The sequence below is a fragment of the Mirounga angustirostris genome, unplaced genomic scaffold (assembly GCF_029215605.1).
Source record: "Mirounga angustirostris isolate CCGP_5_RB_7025 unplaced genomic scaffold, mMirAng1.0.hap1 SCAF_4, whole genome shotgun sequence".
Classification (NCBI taxonomy): Eukaryota; Metazoa; Chordata; class Mammalia; order Carnivora; family Phocidae; genus Mirounga; species Mirounga angustirostris.
In genome coordinates this window covers 147,984,797-148,007,113 of record NW_026991712.1, presented here as the reverse complement: position 1 = coordinate 148,007,113, position 22,317 = coordinate 147,984,797, and the positions used below count along the sequence as shown (strand labels likewise).

Sequence of the window (22,317 nt, the reverse complement as noted above, 5' to 3'; positions counted from 1 at the left end):
GGTCACCCATGCTCCAGAGTACTGCAGGGTGGCACTGGCTCACGGGTCTGCCTCAGTGGTTCCTAGCTTCTCTGTGGCGCCCAATACAGGACCTGGCACATAGATCATAATTCTTATTGACATGATCTTCATAAAGCTGAGGGAGGAGGGGTCTTGTCCTACTGGATATGAACATATACTATAAAGATAGAATTTAAAGTACACTATTGATACAGCTGCCAACAGAAAAATCAAGAGAACAGAACATGTAGCCCAGAAACAGAACCTAGTACATCTTTTTTTTTTTTTTTAAGATTTTATTTATTTATTTGAGAGAGAGAGAGAATAAGAGACAGAGAGCATGAGAGGGAGGAGGATCAGAGGGAGAAGCAGACTCCCTGCCGAGCAGGGAGCCCGATGCGGGACTCGATCCCGGGACTCCAGGATCACGACCTGAGCCGAAGGCAGTTGCTTAACCAACTGAGCCACCCAGGCACCCAGAACCTAGTACATCTTAAGTACCTTATTTAAAAAAAAATAAAGTGTATTTATTTGTTTTAGTAATATCTACACCCAACGTGGGGCTCCAACCCATGACCCCGAGATCAAGAGTCCCACGCTTTTCCCACTGAGCCAGCCAGGCGCCTCTAAGTCCTTCATTTTTTTTTTGGAAAGATTTTATTTATTTATTTGACACAGGGAGACACAGCGAGAGAGGGAACACAAGCAGGGGGAGTGGGAGAGGGAGAAGCAGGCTTCCCGCGGAGCAGGGAACCTGATGCGGGGCTTGATCCCAGGATCCTGGGATAATGACGCTTAACAACTGAGCCACCCAGGCACCCCTAAGTACTTCATTTTTGATAAAAGTCACTTCACAGATCAGTGAGGAAAGGAAGGATTTGTAATAGAGTATTATGCAGCCAAACCAACTATTTAAATAAAAAGTTAGATCCCTATTTATACTTTGCATCAAAATAAATTCCAGATAGGTTAAAGAAATAATTTTTAAAATGAAACCATAAAAAGCTAGAAGAAAATACAGGTTAGTATTTTTCAGATCTCAGAACAGGGAAGGACTGACTAAGAAAAAAAAATGAGCAATTAAAAAAATCAATAGATTTTACTATATAGAAATTAAGAATGTCCTAAGTGCAGCACAGTATCCTGGGTTGGATTTGGGAGCAGAAAAAAAGACATTAGTGGAAAAACTAGTGAAATCCAAGCAAGGTCTGTAATTTAGTTAATAGTGTTATACTAATTTAATTTCTTAGTTTCGACATCTGTGCCATCGTTACGTATGTTGCTAACATCAGGGAAGGCTGGGGGAAAGGTATGTGGGAACTCTCTCCTATGTTTGCAACTTTTCTGTAAGCTTGAAATTATGCTAAAATAAAAAGCTAAATAAATTGAGAAGTTCTCTAAGATGGATTCAAATACAAATAAAATTATAAAGCAAATGATAAACTAGGAAAACTATGTGACGAAGTGTTAACATCCTAAATCTTTAAAGAGCTTTTATAAATCTTGTCTTTGTCTCCTCCTTCACTGTCTCTTCTCCCCAGAACATCAGCTTCCTGGAAGGCAGGGATCTCTGTTTTGTTCCCTGCTGTGTCCCCAGCGACTGGAAGACTGCCTGGCACATAACAGGCGCTCAGTATATGTTTGCTGCATAAATAATTGGACCACAGAAACATTAGTACCTCAATAGAAAAATGATTGAAAGTCATGGCCAGGCAACTCACCTTGCAAAAGAAGGACCGTAGTAGCCTAAAAAAGCTTTTAAGTGTTCAGCTTCATTGATAAATTAGACATTTTCCCCTCTCAAACTGGTATAGGAGTTTTAGAGGACAATACTCAATGCTGAGGAGGTTTGGGGACACGCCTCTCCCCCTCCCTCCCTATTCTGGCAGCAACCTTTCTGTAAGGAAATTTGCAATTCCTATTGAGGGTCTTAAAACCATTGCACCTTTGTCTTTACAATCCGCTTCTAAGAATCTTTTCTAAATCAGAGATGCTAACAAAGGTTTTTGTTCATGTGCTTGCATTTCCTCAGACAGGCCACATGGACTGGCCTTACCACTCACCCTTGCTCTTGGCAAATCTCTTCTCTTTCGAGACTCTGCTCATATGTACCTGGAATTACATACAAGAGTATGGGTGTGCGTCCTTTCTTTTTTTCTTTTTTTTAAAGGATTTTATTTATTTGAGAGAGAGAGTGAGTGAAAGAGAGAGCACAAGCTGAGGGGAGAGGCAGAGGGAGAGGAGAAGCAGACTCCCCACTGAGCGGGGCTTGATCCCAGGACCCTGGGATCATGACCCGAGCCGAAGGCAGACACCCAACTGACTGAGCCACCCAGGCGCCTCGGGTGTGCTTTATTTCTTAACCTTACACCCCAGCAGCCACTGTTGGAAAGTGGACTATATATTTTTTTTTCCACTGTTGCTAAAATATGCTTCAGTGTAAGCATATGGCAGGAGGAAGAGAGCTTAGAATGAGCTAGCAAGGCAGAAAGAGTGGTCCTGACTTTTCCCACTAATTTCAACTTTGTCACAAGAGAGAGAAGAAGCAGGCAGGGGTCAGGGCCTGGGATCTCAGAAACTCAAATGAGGCTTTTCCCCCCCTAGTTATAAGCAGATTCCTGCCACCAGAATAGTAGCTGCCTGCAAGGGCTTTTTACATCAAGCAGATCCGAAGCACCGAAGTCAGGGTTAGTGCTGGGGCCTCACCAGGCACACAGCTGCCAGAAGGCGCCAGTCCACTGGGCCCTCGTGACCGGAGGGGAGGACGCCCAGGCTGTGCCAGTGCTTCAGAGTTTGAAAATCTCTCCTGGGCAGAACCCCCGAGGTGCGAGGGACTTACACGGTGGTTTTCTAATGAAACTTCGAGGGAAGGCTGCTTTAGCCTGAGCAGAAAGTAGGAACATTCAAATTGTAGGAGACCAAATGAATCTTACACCTAGGATGTACATTTCTTTACAATCTCCTTGAAAACTAGAATAATTTAAAACGTGGGTTGTGGCCAGGATAGCTAGTTGCCTACCCAGTCTCCATTCTCTCCTTCCTTACCAACAGGAACCCCGGCATGTCACGGGACCAGTGGGGCTCTGCCGTCAAACCCCATTTCCCAGCCTCGCTCACCAAAGGGTGGCCCAGGAGATGAAGTGGGAGTCATTGGGTGGTGCTTTCAGAAAACTCTTGAAAAGGTGCCCACTCAGCCAGGACCCTTTGGTCCTTTCCTCCAACTGTCTTCCTTCTGCCTGGAACATGGATGTAATAGCTAGAGCTTCAGCAGCCTTCTTGGACCATGAGATAACTGATGACAAAAGCCAAGTGGTAAACATGGTGGGGGGAGCATGGGATCCTGCTGCCCACAAGCTGCCCACCGCTGGACTGCTGATTTGGGAGAAAATGAGCCTTTACCGCAGTTCAGCCTCTGCTGCTCTGGGTTTCTCTAATTACCCTCCAACGGCAACTCCTAACTAATACACGTGCTCATACTCATAATCGATGAACTCATCCTGCAAACTTTAATGAAGAATTACACTTTTGATTATTAAATCGATGAACTCATCCTGCAAACTTTAATGAAGAATTACACTTTTGATTATTAAACAGGAAAATGTACATTTTCTTTTGACTTTGAATGCCCATGGAAAGACTTTCCAGGCTCCCGGTGGCATAAATGCACATGGAATGTGCTTGAGAGACATTAATAGCCATGTACATCAAGTACAGGCACCCTCCGGCCTGGGCCTTCCCACATGCGCTTGGGGCAGGGCCACAGCCTGCCACCTCCTCTTTTTACCTATTCTATGTCCCAAGACTGTGACATTCCAAATTTGCCCTTAATCCCATGTCCTCAACCTCCCAGGTGGGGGTTGTTCCTTCCCAAGCACGGCTCCTGAGAGCTGCATCCAATCCCTGAGAGGGTGACTGGGAGCTATAAATAGAGCCAAGTCATTACTTCATCTCTCTGGTGTTTTAATAAGATTGGAAAAAAAAAAGAAGGGGCCCAGCTCTGATTAGCATCCACTTGTTTGGGTGGTTTTCTGTGAGGCTGAACTCTGAGCAGACGTCGGTTTTCTGGAGCCTTGGGAAATGAATTCATGTCTCTGTGAGTTGTCCAGGGAAATGGCCTGTTGTGTTCCTCTGGAATCATCTTTGAGAGATGGCTATCTTCCCGGCCCTGAGGTGTGCCGCCGGCCTTATTCCTGTGCTCTCTTGTCCCCTACGTCTTTGTGACTTTTCCTGTGTCACACCTGCCCACACTTCCCAGTTCCCTGCCTGGCTGTCCCTGTTCTCAGATATCAATGCTCGCTGGCCACCTGCTCTGGGCCAGCGAGGGTGAGGGGGCCCCCTCCGTCCTGGTGTTCTCATTTTCTGCACAGCCTCTCAGAATGTCAGAGCATCTAAGAAGAATCTCTGAGAGTGTCCAGTGCATTCTTCTTCTCTGTCTGTCCTAATAGGACAGCCTGGTGCAGGACTTGCCTTTGCCCCTCTCAGCACAATGTCTTCACCCAGAGCAGGTGCCTTATAAAGGGGGGGTGAATGGAGTGGAAGTGACTGCACCCCAAACAGGGCATCCCCCTGCCTCCAGTCACATCTTGACCACTCTGCCCTGCTCTAGTCCGTCCTTCCCAAACTCACCAGCTTCCTGTTTCTAAAGCATAACAGCCAACCTTTCAGCCTGGCTTCAAGGTCTTCAAGGTTGGATTCTGTACTGTCCTCCCAACCTCATCTCCCAGAACCCACCTCCAGGAGCTTCTGCTCAAGTCCTGCAGCTTCCTCACTGGTGTGTAGGCCTTTGTGCTTCAGAACCACAGAGCTAGAAGGGATCTTGAAAACTGCTGGGGAAACTGAGTCCTGGAAGGGCCACACTGTGTCTTATTGACAGAGTTGTGACAAGACCTCCCATCCCCAAGGTAATGGTTCCCTGTCCCCGGAAGCATATGACCGCTCTCTGCTGCCCCACTCTCTGACTAAGAAACAGTGACCGTGATGTCAAACCACTCAGCTTTGCAAAACAACTTGCCTTGGGGTTGAGAGCAACTGGGGAAAAGCCTCAAACCAGAAGGATCAATTTTCACCACGTGAAAAGCAACCAAGAGCAGGAGCCACTCCTGGAACATTTGACTCTGACACGTGTGTCTGATCCAGAGCCCTCAGCCCCTCAGCAGGGGAGGCCCTGGTGGGGAGGGCAGGGACTCCCGAGCACCAGCTCCTTCCACCACGAGGAAAGGCTGTTTCAAATCATAGAATCCAAGAAAGGATGAATCATAGCCACCAAATCTTAGAAATAATGGATCTTAGAAATGAAGCTTCTCGAAATTATTCTTCCCTTGGCCTCTAGGATATCTGCTCTCCTGGTTCCCCTCCTGGCCCTCTGCTTGCTCCTGCTCTGTCAGCTCTACGCAAACCTCTAATGTGGTGGGGGCCAAGGCTTAGCCCGGGCCTCGGGGCCACATGCGTGGCACCTTCTCCCTGTGCCAGTGAGTCTCCTCTCCTGGCTCAGACCCCAACCCCGTCAGTGACCCTGTATCCCGTGTCTGCCTTCAGCAAACACTGAGCCCCTCCTCAGAGCTGTTCTCGGCTCCAGGGTGCAGCAGGGAACGGATTTGTAACAATCTAGCCCTCGTGGAACATCTTATGCCCTGATAGAGTCACAAGAAGAAACAAACACACGGGATGTCAGGTAGTAATAAAGTCTATGAGGCGAGAGTGTGACCGAGGTTAGGAGGGGACACGGAGCAGAGGTGGAGTGAGGGGAGGAGCCATTAACCCCTACAGGAAGGTCCAGCCAGGCAGAGGCTGCGATGAGGACAAGGCACCAGGACGGGATCTCACAGATATTTGGGGACTGGCAGGAGGCCCACAGGGCTGGAGGGAGGGGAGGGAGAGTTGGAGCAGAGCTCACGGGCCGTGGGTATGTGGTGGCGCATCAAGCAGGAAGGGCCTATAGGCCAGAGGGAACATTGCGGAGTGTGTTGACATGTGCTGAGTCATGAGCAGGATCCCTCTGGCTGCTGCGCTGAGACCAGACTGGAGGGAAGCAGAGAGAAAGCAGGGTGACCCGGTTGGACCCTCTAGTGAGATGTGATAGAGGTCTGGGAGATGTGAGAGTGGCACAGGAGGACAGAAGGGACAAGGGATGTTATTTTGAAGGTAGAGCTGACAGAATTTGCCAACAAAGTGGATGCAGGATATGAGAGATGGCGGCCCAAGATGGGCAGCCTGCCACCCTCCGTCTCCAGCTCAGACTCTCCCGAAGACTCAGATCCACCAGCCAACCACCAGTGGACACCTTCCCCAGGAGGTCCACACCTGCTCTAGCATTGTCCTGCGACTCGGTGACCACACAGCTGGGTGTTCAGGCCATTGGGATCAGCACCGCCCCCTCCTCCATGCCCTCCTCCTTTCTGCCCTGCGCGGCTCCTGCTGGTTTTACCTTCCGAGCAGCCTTCAGTCTGCCCTCTCCCTGTGCCCAGGGCCACCACCGTGTCCCTCTCCCTGCCTGTCCTCCCCTTCTCCCCTCACCCCCCATTCACCCCCACTGCAGCAGAGCGAGCCTTTTGAATGGGATCAAGCCGCTTCTGTGTTTTAAGCCCATTTCCGGCGGCCTTTAGGATAAAACACAGCTTTCAGCCTGGGTTACATTGTCCTTCATGATAGGACCCCTTTGCTTCTCCAGCAGTGACTGTCCCCACCCCAACCCCACCTCCCCCCGTGCCCCAGTCACGCTGAGCAGGTGAGGACATCTCCCCACACTTTCCCTCTCAGCTCAGGACCTTTGCACACCTTTGCCTTCACGAAGAATGGGCTCCTGGCTCCCTGGTCCTGCCACTCATCCCTCCCTTTGCCTCCCTTGAACCTGCTCTTCGCTCTCACCTACAGCCCCTGCCTCCCTCATCGTGACTCCCGCCCCCATGCTGTTGCTGTCTGTTCGTGAACCTTTCTCTCCTCTGGAACTAGGGCCAGGCTTGAGTGCCTGGCACAGGGCGGGCATTGGCAGGGGTGAATGAGTGATGGAGAGGAGGTGCATGGCCTGCATGGAGTCTTGGGTAAAGGGGTTTGGACTTGGATGTATCGCTGGGTCTACAGCTCTTTCTGGGAGGAGGGCTCAGGTCCCTGACACACATGGTTAGCAGTGTCCACGTGGCTCAGGCAGGGGCACCACCGGGCAAAAATCCTGGCTCCGTGACCTGCCCACGGGACGACCCTGGAAAAGTCACTTCATCTCTTTGAGCCTCACTCCCTTGTCTGCAAGAAGAGGACCAAGAAGGAACAGGTGGTGAGGGGAGTGACTGCTGGCCTTCCTCAGTAGAGGCTGGGTGCACACAAGCAAGCTCAGTCAGCAAACAGCCACTGATAACCTCCCTGGTGCCCGGCTGCGTGCTGGGCCGTGGCTCCCATACCCCCGTCCTGCCCTCAAGGTGCTCCCAGTCTGACGGACGCACACAGTGCAGTGTGAACCCAGCGGGCTGCACAGGGGCTGAGCTGTTTGTGTGGCTTCTGTGGCCACACGAAATCAAGAGCAGACCCTGGGCACTCCCTCCCCGTGCCCTATGCAGCCTCTGGCAGACATGGGGGGCCAGGCCTGTGGAGCCAGTGGCCCCAGCCCAGGTATGGCGTTCCCAAGCAGGGGGTCAGGGTGAGAGTTACCGGATGAGGTCCAGCAGGGCATCGGCAGAGCTCATAATGGCCTTCCTGCTCTGCTCTGTCGTCTCCTTCTGGGCCACCCCGCCTGGGTGAATGATGGAGACCATGATGATGCCCACGATGACTGCCATGAAGGTGGTCCACAGGTAGTACGCCACGGTGAGGATGCCCAGGCGGCTGGAGGTCTTGGCATCCAGGGAAGCGAGGCCGGACATCAAGCTGGGAGAGCGATGTGGGTCAGGGTCTGGGGGTGGGGGGCCACTCAGGCGGACCCACTCACACCCCTCCTGGCTGTGCCCAGCACCCTCACAGAGCTGGAGGGACCGTGCAGGCATGTGCCCCCCCCCCCTCCCCCAGCAATCCAGTCCTGTGGTCCCTCTAGCCTGGTTTCTTGCTCTGTTCTCTGGTCCACGCCTGTGGGCAGCCGCCACACCCTTGCACGCCTCCAGGCCCTTGCCAGTGCTGTTTCCTTTGTCTGGTGTCATTACCAGGTTCCTCCACTCGGCCAAAGTGCTACTCACTAGGTAAGACCAAGCTCAATGTCACCACTCTGGTGACATCTTGGACTACCTGCCTCTCCCCAGGGACAGTCCTTGGCCTCTGTCATGACCCTGGCTATCCCTGTCTGTCTCTTTCATCAGACTGAGGACCTGAGAGGAGAGGGGCAGGTGTGACTTCTCTGTGGGTCCCCAGTGCATGTGGAGTGTGAGCTCTCAGGGCTGCTATCAGGCAGGGGGTTGCTGCAGGCTTGCTGAATGAACTAATGATGGGAGTGAGTTAGAGCCTAGGCTGGGTCCTAGTCCTGGCTCTGCCCACTGCTTGTGGGACATCTTTGGGCCTCAGGATCCCATCTCTGAAATGGGGCCGTGGTTTCTTGGAGAGGTGCCACCCTATGGCCATCTTAGGTTACCACCTGAGCCCAGATTCCCCTTCGTCATCGTCTTGGGAGGTTGTGTTGAGGGGGCTTGTGGGTCTCTCTCCCCGTGGCTCCTGACCCTGCCTTGCCCTGGGCTCTGGGCCTACCTGTGCAGGTCAGCTCAGAGTTACTCTTCTCTTGGCTGTTGGTGGGGTGGGGTTGAGAGATTAGTTAAGGAGATGCTTGTGCTTTGCTTTGCTGCCAAAAGGATTTTTCCCCAAAGTCCTTTCATTCTTTCAGATAAAGGAAGTATTTGTCTGGTGTTGATCATGTAAACAAGAGTGGATAATCCTTCCCCATCCTGCTCCTCTTATCATTAGGCTACACTCAAGCGGCACCCAGCATCAAGCTGAGCACTTGTAAGCTTCTCCCCACTTCAGGCTGTAGCTGCTGCATGAGTGCCCTGCGCTTCCTTGCTCTGTTAAGACACAGTTGAAGGGTCCCCTCCTCCAGGAAGCCTTCCCTGACCACTGGCTGGGGCAAAGGCTCCTTCTCTGGGCTTCCACAGGCCCTGTGCTGTCCTTTGCCCCAGCCCCCACCTCACTGAGTTGCTGACTGTTTACTGGAAGTTCCTCCGGGACTGGGCCGGGGTCTGGGTCTGTTCAGTGATGGGTCCACAGAGTCAGGCACGCGACCCAGCTGAGTGTAGCTTGGTAGCACCTTGCTGAATGAAGGAATGAATGAATGAATATTTACAATCTCTGTTCATCCCTTGTCTGCCAGTATGCCATATGTTAGTGATGGGCTTACGGTGGGTCTCAGACATAAATCCTGAAGGGCTCATAATGGGATTGTGCAGGCAAGGGAAATGGGGGGCTGCCCTGCAATTATTATGCACCAGAGAGATTATCCCCAGCCTGGGGCCAGCACATCAGCCGAGGGCCAAACAGCCTGCTGACCGCAACAGAATTCCCTACAGCGAAGTCCAACTGCTTCAGCTCACAGGGAAGCAGGGGCCCTGAGAGGACGACCTGCCTGAGGTCACATGGAACACTAGCAGCAGCTGGACCAGAACGCAGGCCCCAACTCCAGGCCTGTCCTCTTCCCTTCATGTATTTATTCAAACCTTTAGTGCATGCCCACTCCGTGCCATGCCCTGTGTCCACAGAAAGAAATCAGAATCTCTCCCCAGCCTCAAGCTGCTTCTGGTGTGGCAGGAGGGCAGGAAGGAGACAGAGTGAGACACTCCAGGACAAGTGGACTCAAGGAACCAGGAGCCAGGGTGGCTGCATTAGTCTCATAGGCAAGAGGACAAGGAGGTGCTCTCTTTACTCAGAGGAGGGAGGGGTCACTTCTAGCTAGGAGAGTCAGGAAGGGCTTCCTGGAGGAGGGGGCATATGAGTGGTTCTTGGGAGGATGAGGAGGTTTTGGAGATGGAGCAGATATCCCAGGCAATGAGGCAGCAGTAGCCAACAGGGAGGCTGGCAAGTGTGGGCACAGTGTGGTCAGAGCTTAGGTCAAATTTGAGGAACGGTGATATGGGGGACAGACAGACTGTGCTCAGGAGTGGGGGTGGCCTTGAGTGCCAGGCCAAGGGGGACAGAGGGAAAAGTGGGGTCCAGTACAATTCATCCCACAGAATTGGCTGGCTGTCTGAAAAGGGAGAACTTGTCAGATTTGAGAACATCTAAGTGAAGTGTACTGGGAGGGACCCTAAAGTGGTATTTGTGAGAGCAAACATCTAGGACGGACCTAAGAATGTCAATGCAGAATTAGACCGGGACTCAGGCCCCTAGTTCGTCAATGCAGAATGAGATTAAAAATTACAGCATACCCACACAGTGGCGTTCTGAGCAACCATTAGAAGCAATGGTGTCATTGGAAAGATGTTCCTATTGAAGGTTAGGTGGAGAAAGCAAGGTCTGAGCTAGTCCGTAGCTCTGCAGGGAGCCCTAGAGCCTCCTGTGACAGAGACCCTTCTCCAGGTTTGCAGTCCAGATGCACCTGCGCAGACATGCTTGAGGGATTGTGCTTGAGAAGCGTGTCCGTAACACATTGCAGAAAGGGACAAAGGGCCCCTCCGAAGGCCACCCGAAGAAGAAGAGGTCTAACACAGAGGTGGTTCCCACTCAGGGACTGACCAGGATGTGGGAAGGGAGGGAGAGTAGGTTCTAGATACAGCAAGAGAGGCCCTGGACTCAGGGGCTCTGGAAAGGAGAGGGCTGATGGAAAACATGGAAAGAATTCCATCACCTGGGCTCCAAGCAGTTCCCCTGTGGAGCCCCCAAAATGGGAAGGGTTTTCCTACTGGCTGGAGAGGGAAGTGAGTAGCGAAGGCGGGAGCTCGCGGGGAGGGAGCCGCTGGCAACGGCTGATGACGGAGCAGCCAGGTTGGTGACCGCGGGCGTTGGTGGAGGCCAAGAAGACTGGGAGCTCAGTACGAGGAAAGCCTGGGCCCCACGTGCGCAGGGGCCACTCCAGGGACTCAGGGTAACAAGAAAGCAAGTTCAAGGTCCCGCCTTTGACAAGTGGGGGCTCCTCGAGGTCCCACACTTTTGGGCCAAGCTGTTAAAGTGACCTTTCTGAGAACCTGTAAGCTGGGGTAGGGTTGCTTGCAGGGACTCACGTGGATATGCACAGAAAAAAACACTAGCAAGAGAGAGTTTACAGTAGCTATCTTTGGGTGGTGGGATTATGGGTGATTTTCGTTCTGTTGTACTGTTTATCCACGTTCTCTGTTATTTCTAGAATGAGCATGTCTTGCTCGTGTGATGGAAAACACAATCCCTTGAGTACCTGGCAGCCACAGAAACCATAATCTGGACCTTAAATGTCCCCAAACACCTGAACATCCACCTCATTTGATTCTTAAAAAACATTCTAAGTCGGCACTGCCCTACGGAATTACAAGCTAGGCCACAAATGTAAAATTTTAAATTTCCTAGTGGTCCCATTGTAAAAAGTGAAAAAAATAAGTGAAATTCATTTTTTTGTGAAATTCATTTTAATACTTTAACCCAGTCTATCCAAAATATTATCATTTCAAAACATAATCAATATAAAAATGTTTATACTGCTTCTGGTGTTAAATTTTTAATTTAAAATAATTTCTTAAAAAAGTTAAGTTCCTCAGCTGCAGTAGCCACATTTTGAGGGTTCAGTAACCCACTTATGACTAGTGGCTGCCTTATTGGACTATGCAGCTGAAGTTACAGAGAAGGAAAATCGATCTCAGGGAGGGGGAAATAATTGGCCAAGCCACCCAGCTGGGAAGCTGTGGAGTCAAGACTGGAACAGGGGTTTCTGATTCAGAACCCTGTGGGGCTTCCCCTGATCCCAGTGCCTCTCCACGATAGGGAGCTGCTTTAACTCCTGTGGAAAAAAAGTGTCTTCTAGTTTGGCTGACCATGATTCTAATGTCATAGAGTCCATGTCATGCCTCTATAGTTCAACTCTCAGAGTTGATGACTTGTCCCATGATGGAATTGTGGTGGTGAGCTCCCCATCTTTGGAGGTATCCAAGTGGAGCCTAGATGGCCAGCCACCTGTTCGATCAAGGCTTCTAGACTGAGTGTGGGAGGTTCTGTGAGGATGCCCTCCAGTGCCCCTACTGGCACGTAATTTATGGTGAGGAGAGAATAGGTAACCTTGCCTCACCTACTCCCAGTCTCTGGCTGGGTGCTCCTAGGAGCCCCCGCGGTCCTTCAGGGCCCTGGGGAAGAGCCTCAGGGAGCTGAGAGCTCTGGGACTCCCTCTTGAGCCATATGGCCACCACCCAGAGCCCAGGGATTGTGGATCAAGAGAGTGCAGTGATTGGGGAGCAGGCTGGGCTCAAAGGCCCAGCCTGTTTCAATCTGGTAACTGCTCCACGTGCAAGGGTGGGGGAAGGGAAGCAGCAGCTGCCGGGCTCCTCATGGAGGGTGAAAGAGGCTGTTTACTGACCCGTCACTGGTTCTAAAACCAGCCGCTGAGGTGGGTATCATACCCACCTAACCTCGGGAGGCACCATTGTTGCCGTGCACTGCACTGGGGACAGTGGACAGAGTACCGGGACTGTTGGCTGCCCCCCACCCCCACCCCATTTGAAGTCCTCGGCGGCTCCCCACTGCCCTCAGAACTTTGCACACTCCTCCGTGGCCTTGGGTCCTGTGGCCTGACTCAGTCTCCAGCTCCTCACCCACGCGCTCCAGCCACCCTGGTCTCCATGCTGCTCCGTGAACCACCTTTGCACGGTTATTCCTTCAGCCTGGAACTTTCTATCTCCCCACCCTCCTCCCCACACACATTTCCCCAACCCCACTCATTTCCACTTGCCCTTTCCATGGCCAGCCTAGATGTCCTTTCTTCTGGGAAGCCTACCTTGAGGTGCCATGTTACCCTTCGCCCTAGGGAACCCTGTGCTTCCCAGTTAGTTAGAGGGCACTCTGCTGGTATGCCCCCCTCTGAATCTCCAGGGCCCAACTGGGAAGCTGGCAGGGAATGAGTGCTGGTGAAGCAGGGAATTCCAAAGGAACCCAGTCCCCTTGCTCCTGCCCTTCCTGCTTCCCTTCCCTGTCCCCTCCTACTGCTGCTCATCTGTCCAGTCTCCACTCAGGCACCACGTCCCTCGGAAGGCCCCTCTGGGCCCACCTGGCTAGGCAAGGCAGCTCCCACCTGCTCCTACACGTATTCCTCAATAGGGGAGCCCTCGTCAAGTTCCCGAACCTCTGTGTGCCTCAGTTTCCACAGGAGGATAAAATGGAGGTAATGATGGTTGGTGGTGAGGGTTAATCTAGATTTAGCACAGTCTCTGGTACATCATAAATATTCGATACATTCCAGTTATTAGCATTCGCTCTACGATGTCATGGTCTCTTCTGAGACTGCCTGCCCCAGCAGACTGAGCTCCTCCAGGGAAGGGCTGGGTCTGGCTCAGCTCCAGGTCCTCAGAGCCCAGGGCCTGGTCTGGGTGCAGGTTTGTGGAGTGTGTGATGTTAAGCCAAGGTGCCATTCTAGACGAGATTGTTAAAAGGTCAGCTTTGATGACCATAAGCACCCATTGTGGGTTCTATGAGAGCAAGTCCCCTAGACCAGCTCTGGTCCCCTCACCAGGTTTAGGGGACTACTCCTGGCACTGTGTGTCTGTGTGACGTTGAGACAGTTGGCACCGGAACTTTTGGGAACAGACAGGGACTTTTTGGTGTGACTGTCTCAGGTAGGGCCCTCTCCTGGGTGAAGAGAATCTGAGAGGGTCCCTGGAGGTGTGATTCAGGCCTCTTCTTTCAGCCTCCCCTTCCTGGTCATTTTTATCAATGGCTTGGCCAAGGTCGCTGACGGCATGTGGATCGGATTTGCAGAGGACAGGAAGCTGGGAGGAACAGCTAATGTGTGGGATGAGGAAGTTAGGACGACGCAGACCCCAGCAGGCTGGGACCACAGGCCAATTCTGACACGATAAAACTGAGCACGGACATATGTTGGGCCAGACCAGGCTTCCACAACTGGGGAGAGGACAGACTCTGGGGTGGGGGTGGGGGCCGAGCCATAGCAGCAGCATGTGGGAAGGGGACTTTGGGGTTGGCTTGCTGCCAGCTTGCTGAGTCATGTAAGGAATAGGGCTGCTGAAGGGCCGGTGGGCCCACTGCCTGTGGGGCCAGAAGCCTGGGAGCTTGTCAAGGAGGCCATGGACCCACCCTGACATTGAGACCTACTGGGAAAAGGATGGGAGAGGGAGGTGTGTGTCTTGCAGCGGAGGTAGGTGGTAGTGACAGAGATGCGGGCCTGGGGAAGTAGCTGAGGGGGCGGGGGCTGTAGAGCGGGGAGCAGAGCAAACCTGGGGAATGCTGGGATTGGTAGGGCAAGCCACAGGGAAGGAGATCTCAGCTCAGCACCAGGTATAACTTTCTGCCCTGGAAGGGACCACCTTGAGAAGTAGTGAACTCCCAGTCACTGTAAGTGTGCAAGCAATTGCTAAGGCCACCCGATAAGTAGATTCAAACCCTGGTCTACTAGCATGACAACACCCATAGTCAAAACATCCTGGTACTAGGATGTCTGAGACAGGAAGGAGCCCTGAGCCCCATGGCCAAGTCCTTGGGCTCTGGCCTTGGCTGATGCAATCAGGGAAGCTCCCCCAAGCTGGTCCCGGGATGCAGCTGCAGGGAGTCCACTAGAAAGGCAGCTGGAAGGAGGCATCTGGGGGTCCATGAGAATCCCTTCAGCCCTTCAAGCATCACGGCTTGCTTTTTCCCCGGAGCAGATGACAGGCCCAGCAGCTGACAGCAAGTGCCACGTTAGCACCGAGTTACTCTTCCCAGATGGCTCTGCCACACCCCCATCCTCAAGCCAACTCTTTCTAAGACCTGAGGCAGGATGCCCAGACTCCCATTTGGCTCAAGTCAGGTCTCAGTACCCCTTACCCAGGGCACACATTTCTCTACTGCCTCTGCTTGCACACTTCAGAGGGCAGAGAACTCACTACCTTACGTCAGCCCCTCCATATGGGCTAGCTATGCTTATTAGAAAGTCCTTCCCAGTGCCAGAATGAAATCCACATTCAGGGAAGAGAACTCCCCATTCTGGGCCCAGCCCTGCCCTCTGGAGCTACACCAAAGCTCTTTGGTTCCACTTTAGATGTTGTGGGGCTCAGAGTGCAGAGGTAGGATGGGAAAGGAGGACGGCTGGGTGGAGGGCGGGTACAGAGCCAGGCATGGGTCTAGCAGGACACTGCTGTCTTGTCATCCCCAGCTGCCCTCTGAAGGTCCCTCTTTCCCAGCCAGACCCCTGGGCACCAGAACAGTGCTTAATTGGGGCTCGCAAATAACAAGCTCACAAATAATCTGCAAATAACAAGCTTGAACGGAATCGAAAGTAAAAGCTTGGGGAACTAAAGCTCCCTCAGAGCTCACAGTCAACCACTCTCCACCAGGAAGGCTGTGTGCCCAAGTGTAATAAGGATCCCGTCCAGGTCCTAACTCCATGAGAGCTGAACTCCTACTCCTTTCTTTCCCACAAAACAAGGAATGTCAGGTGTGAGGGAGCCAGAGTGTTCCCACGGAGGACCACCCTGGTCTACAGTTGCAGACTGTCCTCTCTACCATGAGGAACAACGTCCTTGGGATGCCTGGTTATGACCAGTGCCACCATGCCATGGTTAGGAGCCCTGCTCCAGAGGAAGGAAAAACCACCCCCTGCCCCAGGGTAGAAGGGAACATAGGTCTTCTGCTCCTCTCCCTCTGCCAGCTGGGCTCCTGGTGTCTCTCCACCGAGGGCTCAGGCTGGGCTGCCCAAGGGAGGCTTTCTCTAGGTCAAAAGAGACCCTCCAGGGCAGTGGTCTCCACAGAGAAGGGCAGTGGGAGCTTTTCAGAACCTCCCCCACCTCCCTGTACTCTGGTATGTTCCCATCTTGCCCCATGCTGAACACTTGCTCTGGGTGCTGTGGGTCCCAGGAGGGAATGAGATGGGCTCGTGGTCCTCAAGGAGCTCCAGCCAGTTGGTGGAGAGGCCTGTGCTGGACAACATGGAACCCTGGGTCATGGCTGTGATTGGGAGAGGCCAGAAGAGGGTCTAGCCTGGCCTGGGAATCTAGGCTTCCCGGAGGAGGTGGCTGCTGAATGGATCCTTGCAGGATGAATAGGAATTCTCTACCTGGACAGGGGAAAGAGCATGGGAGCCCGTGATCGGTTGATAAAACGGGAGGTTTTCAGAGTCACCAGGCTGAAGGTCTGACCCCACCCGCAGCCCACAGCTGGGCCATGTTCCCCCTCCTGATGAGTAAGGCGGTCAGCTGACTGGGCAAGAGGGCCAAGGACAGATCCCAGGGCTCCTCCCATCAGAGAGGTCAGCAGAGCTTTGCTAAGAGAAGTCGCCCATGGCGTGAGGGGCAGAGCGAGAGCACAGGCTGCTCTTTCCTCCTGCCTCCCTCCCACTCACTGTGGGTTGGGGAGCCCGGGGCGGCTGCCCCCTGCACACTGGCTCCTGAACCAGACTGCAACGGCTGTGCAGCCCAGGACCGTCTCCAATAAGTCAGAACGTGGGTGTTTGGGTGTTTTCTGCCAAGCTGGAGTTCCTCAGGAGGCGGGGGAAGGGAGTGTTAGGTTTCTTTGGCCAAACATGATTTCCTGATTCTAAGAAAAATCAGTTGAAAATTCTTACAAGAAACAGAAAGGAAAACAACACACACACAGGAATGCATATGCATGCGCAGACGTACACACCATACACACAGGTGAAGATACACACTACACAGTCCCGCACAAACCCACACACGCACTTGGATTTCTTTGCTGTGATGTGAAGCTTACAAAACATTCTGCCATGTTCAGCATCAGTGAATCACAAACACATGGATTCAGTTTCCCTTGAATGATGGCTGGTTTAAGAAACTGAAGAATGAGGGGAGAGGAGGGTTTGGCAAAGAACACGTGGAGAATTAGAGGCCCTTGCTGGATCCAGATGTTGGTCCCACCCACCCCTGCTTCCTGGTGTCACTTGTCTGGGGATGTGTGAAAACAAGGCACAGTTGACTTCCCAAGCTCAGAAGCAAACTCCAGCCCATTTGGGGCCTTGATGGGCCACCAAAAAATAAAAATAAGAAAGCACCTGCTGGCTATGGCTTTGTCAGTTGGCTGACGGCATCGTGTCTCTTTTATGGCTGAGGCCAAGAATGTGGTAAATAACAGACCTTGAGGTAACTCCAGAGTCGTGGGACACAGTGATGCCCCAAAAGGACATCCAGCAGCATCCTAAGTGTCGAGTGAAAGGAAAAGGGTTTCGCAAACTCTGCTCTGGCCCAAGTGGAAGATGAAAACAAGATTATGGAGACGAGGGTGCAGTGTGGACAATTCTTATGACATCACATTGAATGAAAAAGAAAAAAAGAAACACATAGACTTATTTTTGTGGAAGTAACAGTGACATCTCTGAGAACTTAAAGGAACAGGAAGTTGCCAGTACCCTTTGGGGTAAACTATAAATTAAAAAGCAAAAGGGATCGAATAGTGACAGGTGCTATAACAGAGAAAATGGGAAAGGAAGGCCCCCAAGGCTCCAAAGATTGACTTTTCTAGTGGAAGAGGAATGATTAGCACGGCTCAGTCCGCAGAGGGGCACAGAGAAGAGAGCGGAGAGCGGCAAAGCGCTCAGGACCCACCCAAGCACCACTCATGGGAGGCCAGTTCAAGGACATGACAGTGCTGTGGCAGGTCCTAACCATCTGACTATTCCTGCACCAATGTACCGGGAGGCAGAATTTTCTAAATTTTGTCTGAGGCTTCTGTGTTCATAGGTAGAGATAGCTCGTTTCCTTGCAACCAATTTCATTTTTAGAAAACAATTTCAAGGGCACCTGGGTGGCTCAGTCAGTTAAGCGTCTGCCTTTGGCTCAGGTCATCATTCCGGGGTCCTGGGATCGAACCCTGCATCTGGCTTCCTGCTCAGCAGGGAGACTGCTTCTCCCTCTCCCTTTGCTGCTCCCCCTGCTTGTGCTCTCTCTCTCGCTCACTCTCTTTCTCAAATAAATAAATAAAATCTTAAAAAAAAAAACCAAACATTTTCAAATGGCAAATACAAGGTAAGAAGCACCTTAGTCCAGGGGAAAGGAGAGACTTCTGTGGTTTGATGGACACACCTTAAGACCTTGAGACCTTAAGATCTGCATGCAGAGTTATGAAAAGTGCCTCAGTTTGCATGAGAGGCTCAGGGGCCTTCTGGGAGAAAAGAGACTAAGATCCCACACCCTGCTCCCTGCCGTTTGAAGTTAGGGTCAGGGTATACTAGGGTACCTATGACCAAGATCTGCTGGCGCTAAAAGCCCCCAGGGCTAACCCAACAGGAGGGAAAAGGGATCAGGGCTCAATCCCAAGGAGCCAAACTCAGGGCATGACTGAGGCTGCTTTGAGAACAATGACCAGGCACTTGGGGGATCTAGGAGCCAGAGCAGGGACACGCACCTGAAGGGGGCAGGGTGCTGATGTGAACCAGACCATGCAGGGCCTGTGTTCGACAGCAACACCATGTGGAAGGAACCAGAGCAACAGGGCTAGTGGCAAGATCAAATCCTCCAGTTCCAGCTACCTGGCTGGAAGCTTCCCCTAAAGGAAATAAGCTGACTTTGGCCACTGGGGTATAAACCTCAAGAGGAAGACATTAGGCTCCCTGCTGTACAGAGGAGCAGGCCCTTATTCGGCACATTCAGTTCTGAAGTCAGTACGGAGGACAAAAGCCAAGGAGAATTAAATTTGCCCTGGAGATCCCTTAAGTTGCCCATAAAGTTGAGGAGGTATAATTCCATGTAAGTTCACTCAAGACGGTTTTCTTGGGAAATGGGCTGCTGTTTCTTTTTTTTTTTTTTAATTTTTTTTATTGTTATGTTATGGGCTGCTGTTTGTTTAGGTGAACACCAGCTGATCACAACTGCTTCAGGGAAATGCTCACGCTTTGAGAGGCACGTGGGAACTGAGACTGGCTTAGGGTGAAGCGCACCCACCTCTCGCATGGTACGCTCATCAGGAGCACAGCTCTCTGAATGGGGGCAGCCTCCTGCCTCCTTTAAACTCTTTTTCTCGGTTTCCCACAGCATATGTCATTGAATTTGCTTAAGTTAAATGCATATATGATGGGACTCCACCAGGTTGACCCAGAAATTAACTCAAATGGCAGACCCGGCGTCACACTGGCCATACAATTAAAAAACTAGATCGTCCTGCCAGCAAACATTGACCCAGTGGGTTCCCCGAGTGGCGAGCCTACAGGGAGAAATGCTCCGGCCAGAGACTGCATGCACCTGACCTCCTTGGCAACTGAGGTTATCTCTGTGAATGAATACATCGGCATTTCGTGTATTTTGTTGCCTCTTGCCAGCATCGGAGGACTGGTCTCACCAGCTCCGGGGCTCAGATGAGGATGAGCTTCTGAACCAGTCAGCCAAGGACCACACCCTGAGCCTGGTGATTCACTACTAAAAAAGTTAAAGCAACCATTTATAGGGGAAAAGATCACAGTGGCAGAATTAGGATTCTGGGATGATAGGAGGATCTTTTTTTCTGGATTCTCTAAAGGGTTTATAATTATAGAATTTTTTAAAATACAAAAACATCTTTAAAAGGCAACTCTGAATCATCCTCCAAGGGTCAGTTCAAATGTCGGTCATGAACCGTCCCTGAATTCTGCCTCAGCTGCCCTTCCACTGCTCTTTACTCATGTAATATGCATTTATTAGGCACCTACTGTAGAGCAGGCCCTGCGATGTTCCTGTAAAAGAGATAGAGGAATTCATATTCTTCAGAATTTTTTATGATAAGAGAGTTGTCCTTGTTTAGAAGAAATTCCTTGATGAGCCACGTGGACCAGAAGCTGAGCAGCGCCTCCACACCCCCCCCACCCCGCCCCACAGGAACGGGGCAGGAGTGGAGGTGACTTTTGAAAGACAAGGAGGACAGGATTTCTGGCTGGTCTTAAAATAGTGGTAAAGAGAAGGAAGGTGGGGAGAGAGAAGGAAAGAGGTGGATACACCCTATGTTGACCCCCAGTGATCCACACCCTTGGATAATCTCCCTCCCTAAGTGTAGATGGGGTCTGTGACTTGCTTCTAACTAATAGGATATGGCAAAGGTGATGGGATGTCACTCCCATGATTGTGTTATATAAGCCTGTCTCAGAAGTCTGAGGGATCCTTCTCTTGGCCCTGATGAAGCCAAAAGCCATGTTGGGAGTCGCCTTTGGAGGGAGCCAGAAGTCAGGGAACCGCTGATAGCCTCTAGGACCTGAGGGTGGCCTTCAGCTGGTAGCTGTTAAGAAGCTGGGCCCTCAGACATACAGCCACAAGGAAATGACTTCTGCCAACGACCCAGATGAGCTTGGAAATAGATGTTTCCCTGGCCAAGCCTTCAGATGAGAACACAGCTAAGCGTACGCTTCGACTGCAGCCTCATGAGACCCCGAGCAGAGGATCCAACTAAGCTATGCCTGGGCTTCTGACCCATGGAAAGAGGTAGATAATTAATGGCTAAGTTTGTGGTAATTTGTTCCAGAGTAATAGATAACTAATATACAGAGAGGGAGGGAACCCAGAGATGGCTGAAGGGCTTACACTCCTTAATATAATCCGTCCCTGTGATCTTGACTCCCAGCTGTCAGTGAAATTGCTAAATTTGTGTGCTGTTTGAAGCAAGGGATCTGCGTGTGAACGGAAGACTGGCACAGGCTGTCTGTCCCCTGACCAGTTGCAGGAATGTGAGGGCAGAGGAAAGCAAGAGGCACGAAGAATTCCTGGAGGGTGAGGTGACGGCGACAGCCATGGCACACGGACTGGCTCTGGGCAAGGGCAACACGTGTGTGTCACGTGGACATGCATGGTACCTAGTCCGTGCGCCTGCGAAGGCTGCCCCGAACACGGGCGTGCAGGTCTGCATCCGTGTTCCCAAGTGAGCCTGAGCCCAGAGAGGCTTCCCAGAGGAAGTGACGAGTAAGCAGTGGGTGGAAGAGGTCACCCAAAGGGGTTGCCTGCAGACAGCAGAACCGAGGTGGAGGGTTTCATGAAACACCTCTGGGCCTTGGAGAAACCTGGTGAAGCTCTCATGAGTCAGAAAAAAACAGGCGACATTCATCATATATCAGGAGCTTTGCTGCTTGCTCCAAGGACATTATCTTATTTCATTCTCAGAAGGGAGGTGGGTGTTTTTCCCATTTTACAGGGAAGGTCACTAAGGCTCAGAAGCTGAGAGACTTGATTAGGTTCACACCTCCAGTGCATGACTCCAAAGGCCCAGCTCCTCCCCTGGAGTCTCCTGCAGATTCTCAGCCAAGCCGGCCAGTACCTAGGGCTCCCCACCCTCACTGAATCATGAAGCTACAACTGGCCAATGGGAGGATGCACTCAGCTGAGGGGGCTCAGGCTAGGTGCTGGCTTGGAGTGGATTCTAGAGAAAAGAGGCCCAAGAACGGGAAGATGCAGGACTATGGACTGAGGGGGTTTTTTTGTTTTGCTTAACCATTCAAACACTTGTGGAACTTTTAAACCATCCCCTACTTGGGCCCCTTTGGCAGTTCTGGTTTAGTAAGCCCGGTGTGAAGCCTGACATCTGAGTGGTCAAAGCAGCTCTGGTGATTTTGCTCCATCCTAAGTGATGACCCCCCACACCAGTGTGGCTGCCCCTTGAGGACAGGGATCACCAGCCCTGAACTGGCCAGAAGCAAGAGCTCAGGGGACTGTGGGCGCCTGATGGATGGACGGATTACAGACCAGTTGAAGCCAAAAGAAGATGAGTTCAGGGATGCAGGGTTTGGGGCTCAGAAATGTGTCATTTTCCCCCCGAGAACGTTTAATTCTCCCTGAGTAGGAAACTGAAAGCACTTCCATTTTTCAGTGGTACAGCCGCTCTGCACCAGCCCAAACTGTATAATAAACAAAGGAAATGTGTGAACACACACTGGCTTTTCTCAAGTTAATACAACATTCCGTTCCCAGCGCAGAGAACGCACTTTCGTCTAGTGGAGAAAGACTGGGCCTCTGAGAGCCAGGATTTGGAGAGGTGGACAGGCCCTTAGTCACTAGGTAAGCTGGGTAAACCAAGGCCCAGAGTGCGGGTGCCTGACCTAAGATCACATGATAATTTGTGGAGGAAGCAGGTCGGGGACCCAGGCCTCTGACTCTGACTACAGGGTTTTTTTTTTTTTAAGTAGTTTCCATACCCAGGGTGCCTGGGTGGCTCAGTTGGTTAAGCGACTGCCTTCAGCTCAGGTCATGATCCTGGAGTCCCGGGATCGAGTCCCACATCGGGCTCCCAGCTCAGTGGGGAGCCTGCTTCTCCCTCTGACCCTCTCCCCTCTCATGCTGTTTCTCTCTCTCT

General features: G+C 51.8%; 2 protein-coding genes across 2 annotated transcripts in view; one reads left to right on the top strand and one right to left on the bottom strand.

Annotated features, from left to right (window-relative positions):
- The window catches only part of PODN (podocan), a 58,660-nt gene extending 37,174 nt beyond the window's left edge, over positions 1-21,486 (top strand). The window contains exon 11 of the mRNA XM_045897668.3: positions 3,052-21,486. The gene's annotated coding sequence lies outside the window, so the exon portion shown is untranslated. The remainder of the gene's footprint in view (positions 1-3,051) is intronic.
- The window catches only part of SLC1A7 (solute carrier family 1 member 7), a 42,792-nt gene that overhangs the window by 11,948 nt on the left and 8,527 nt on the right, over positions 1-22,317 (bottom strand). Inside the window, exon 3 of the mRNA XM_045897671.2 lies at positions 7,639-7,854. Coding sequence (XP_045753627.2) covers positions 7,639-7,854 — 216 coding nt within the window. The remainder of the gene's footprint in view (positions 1-7,638; positions 7,855-22,317) is intronic.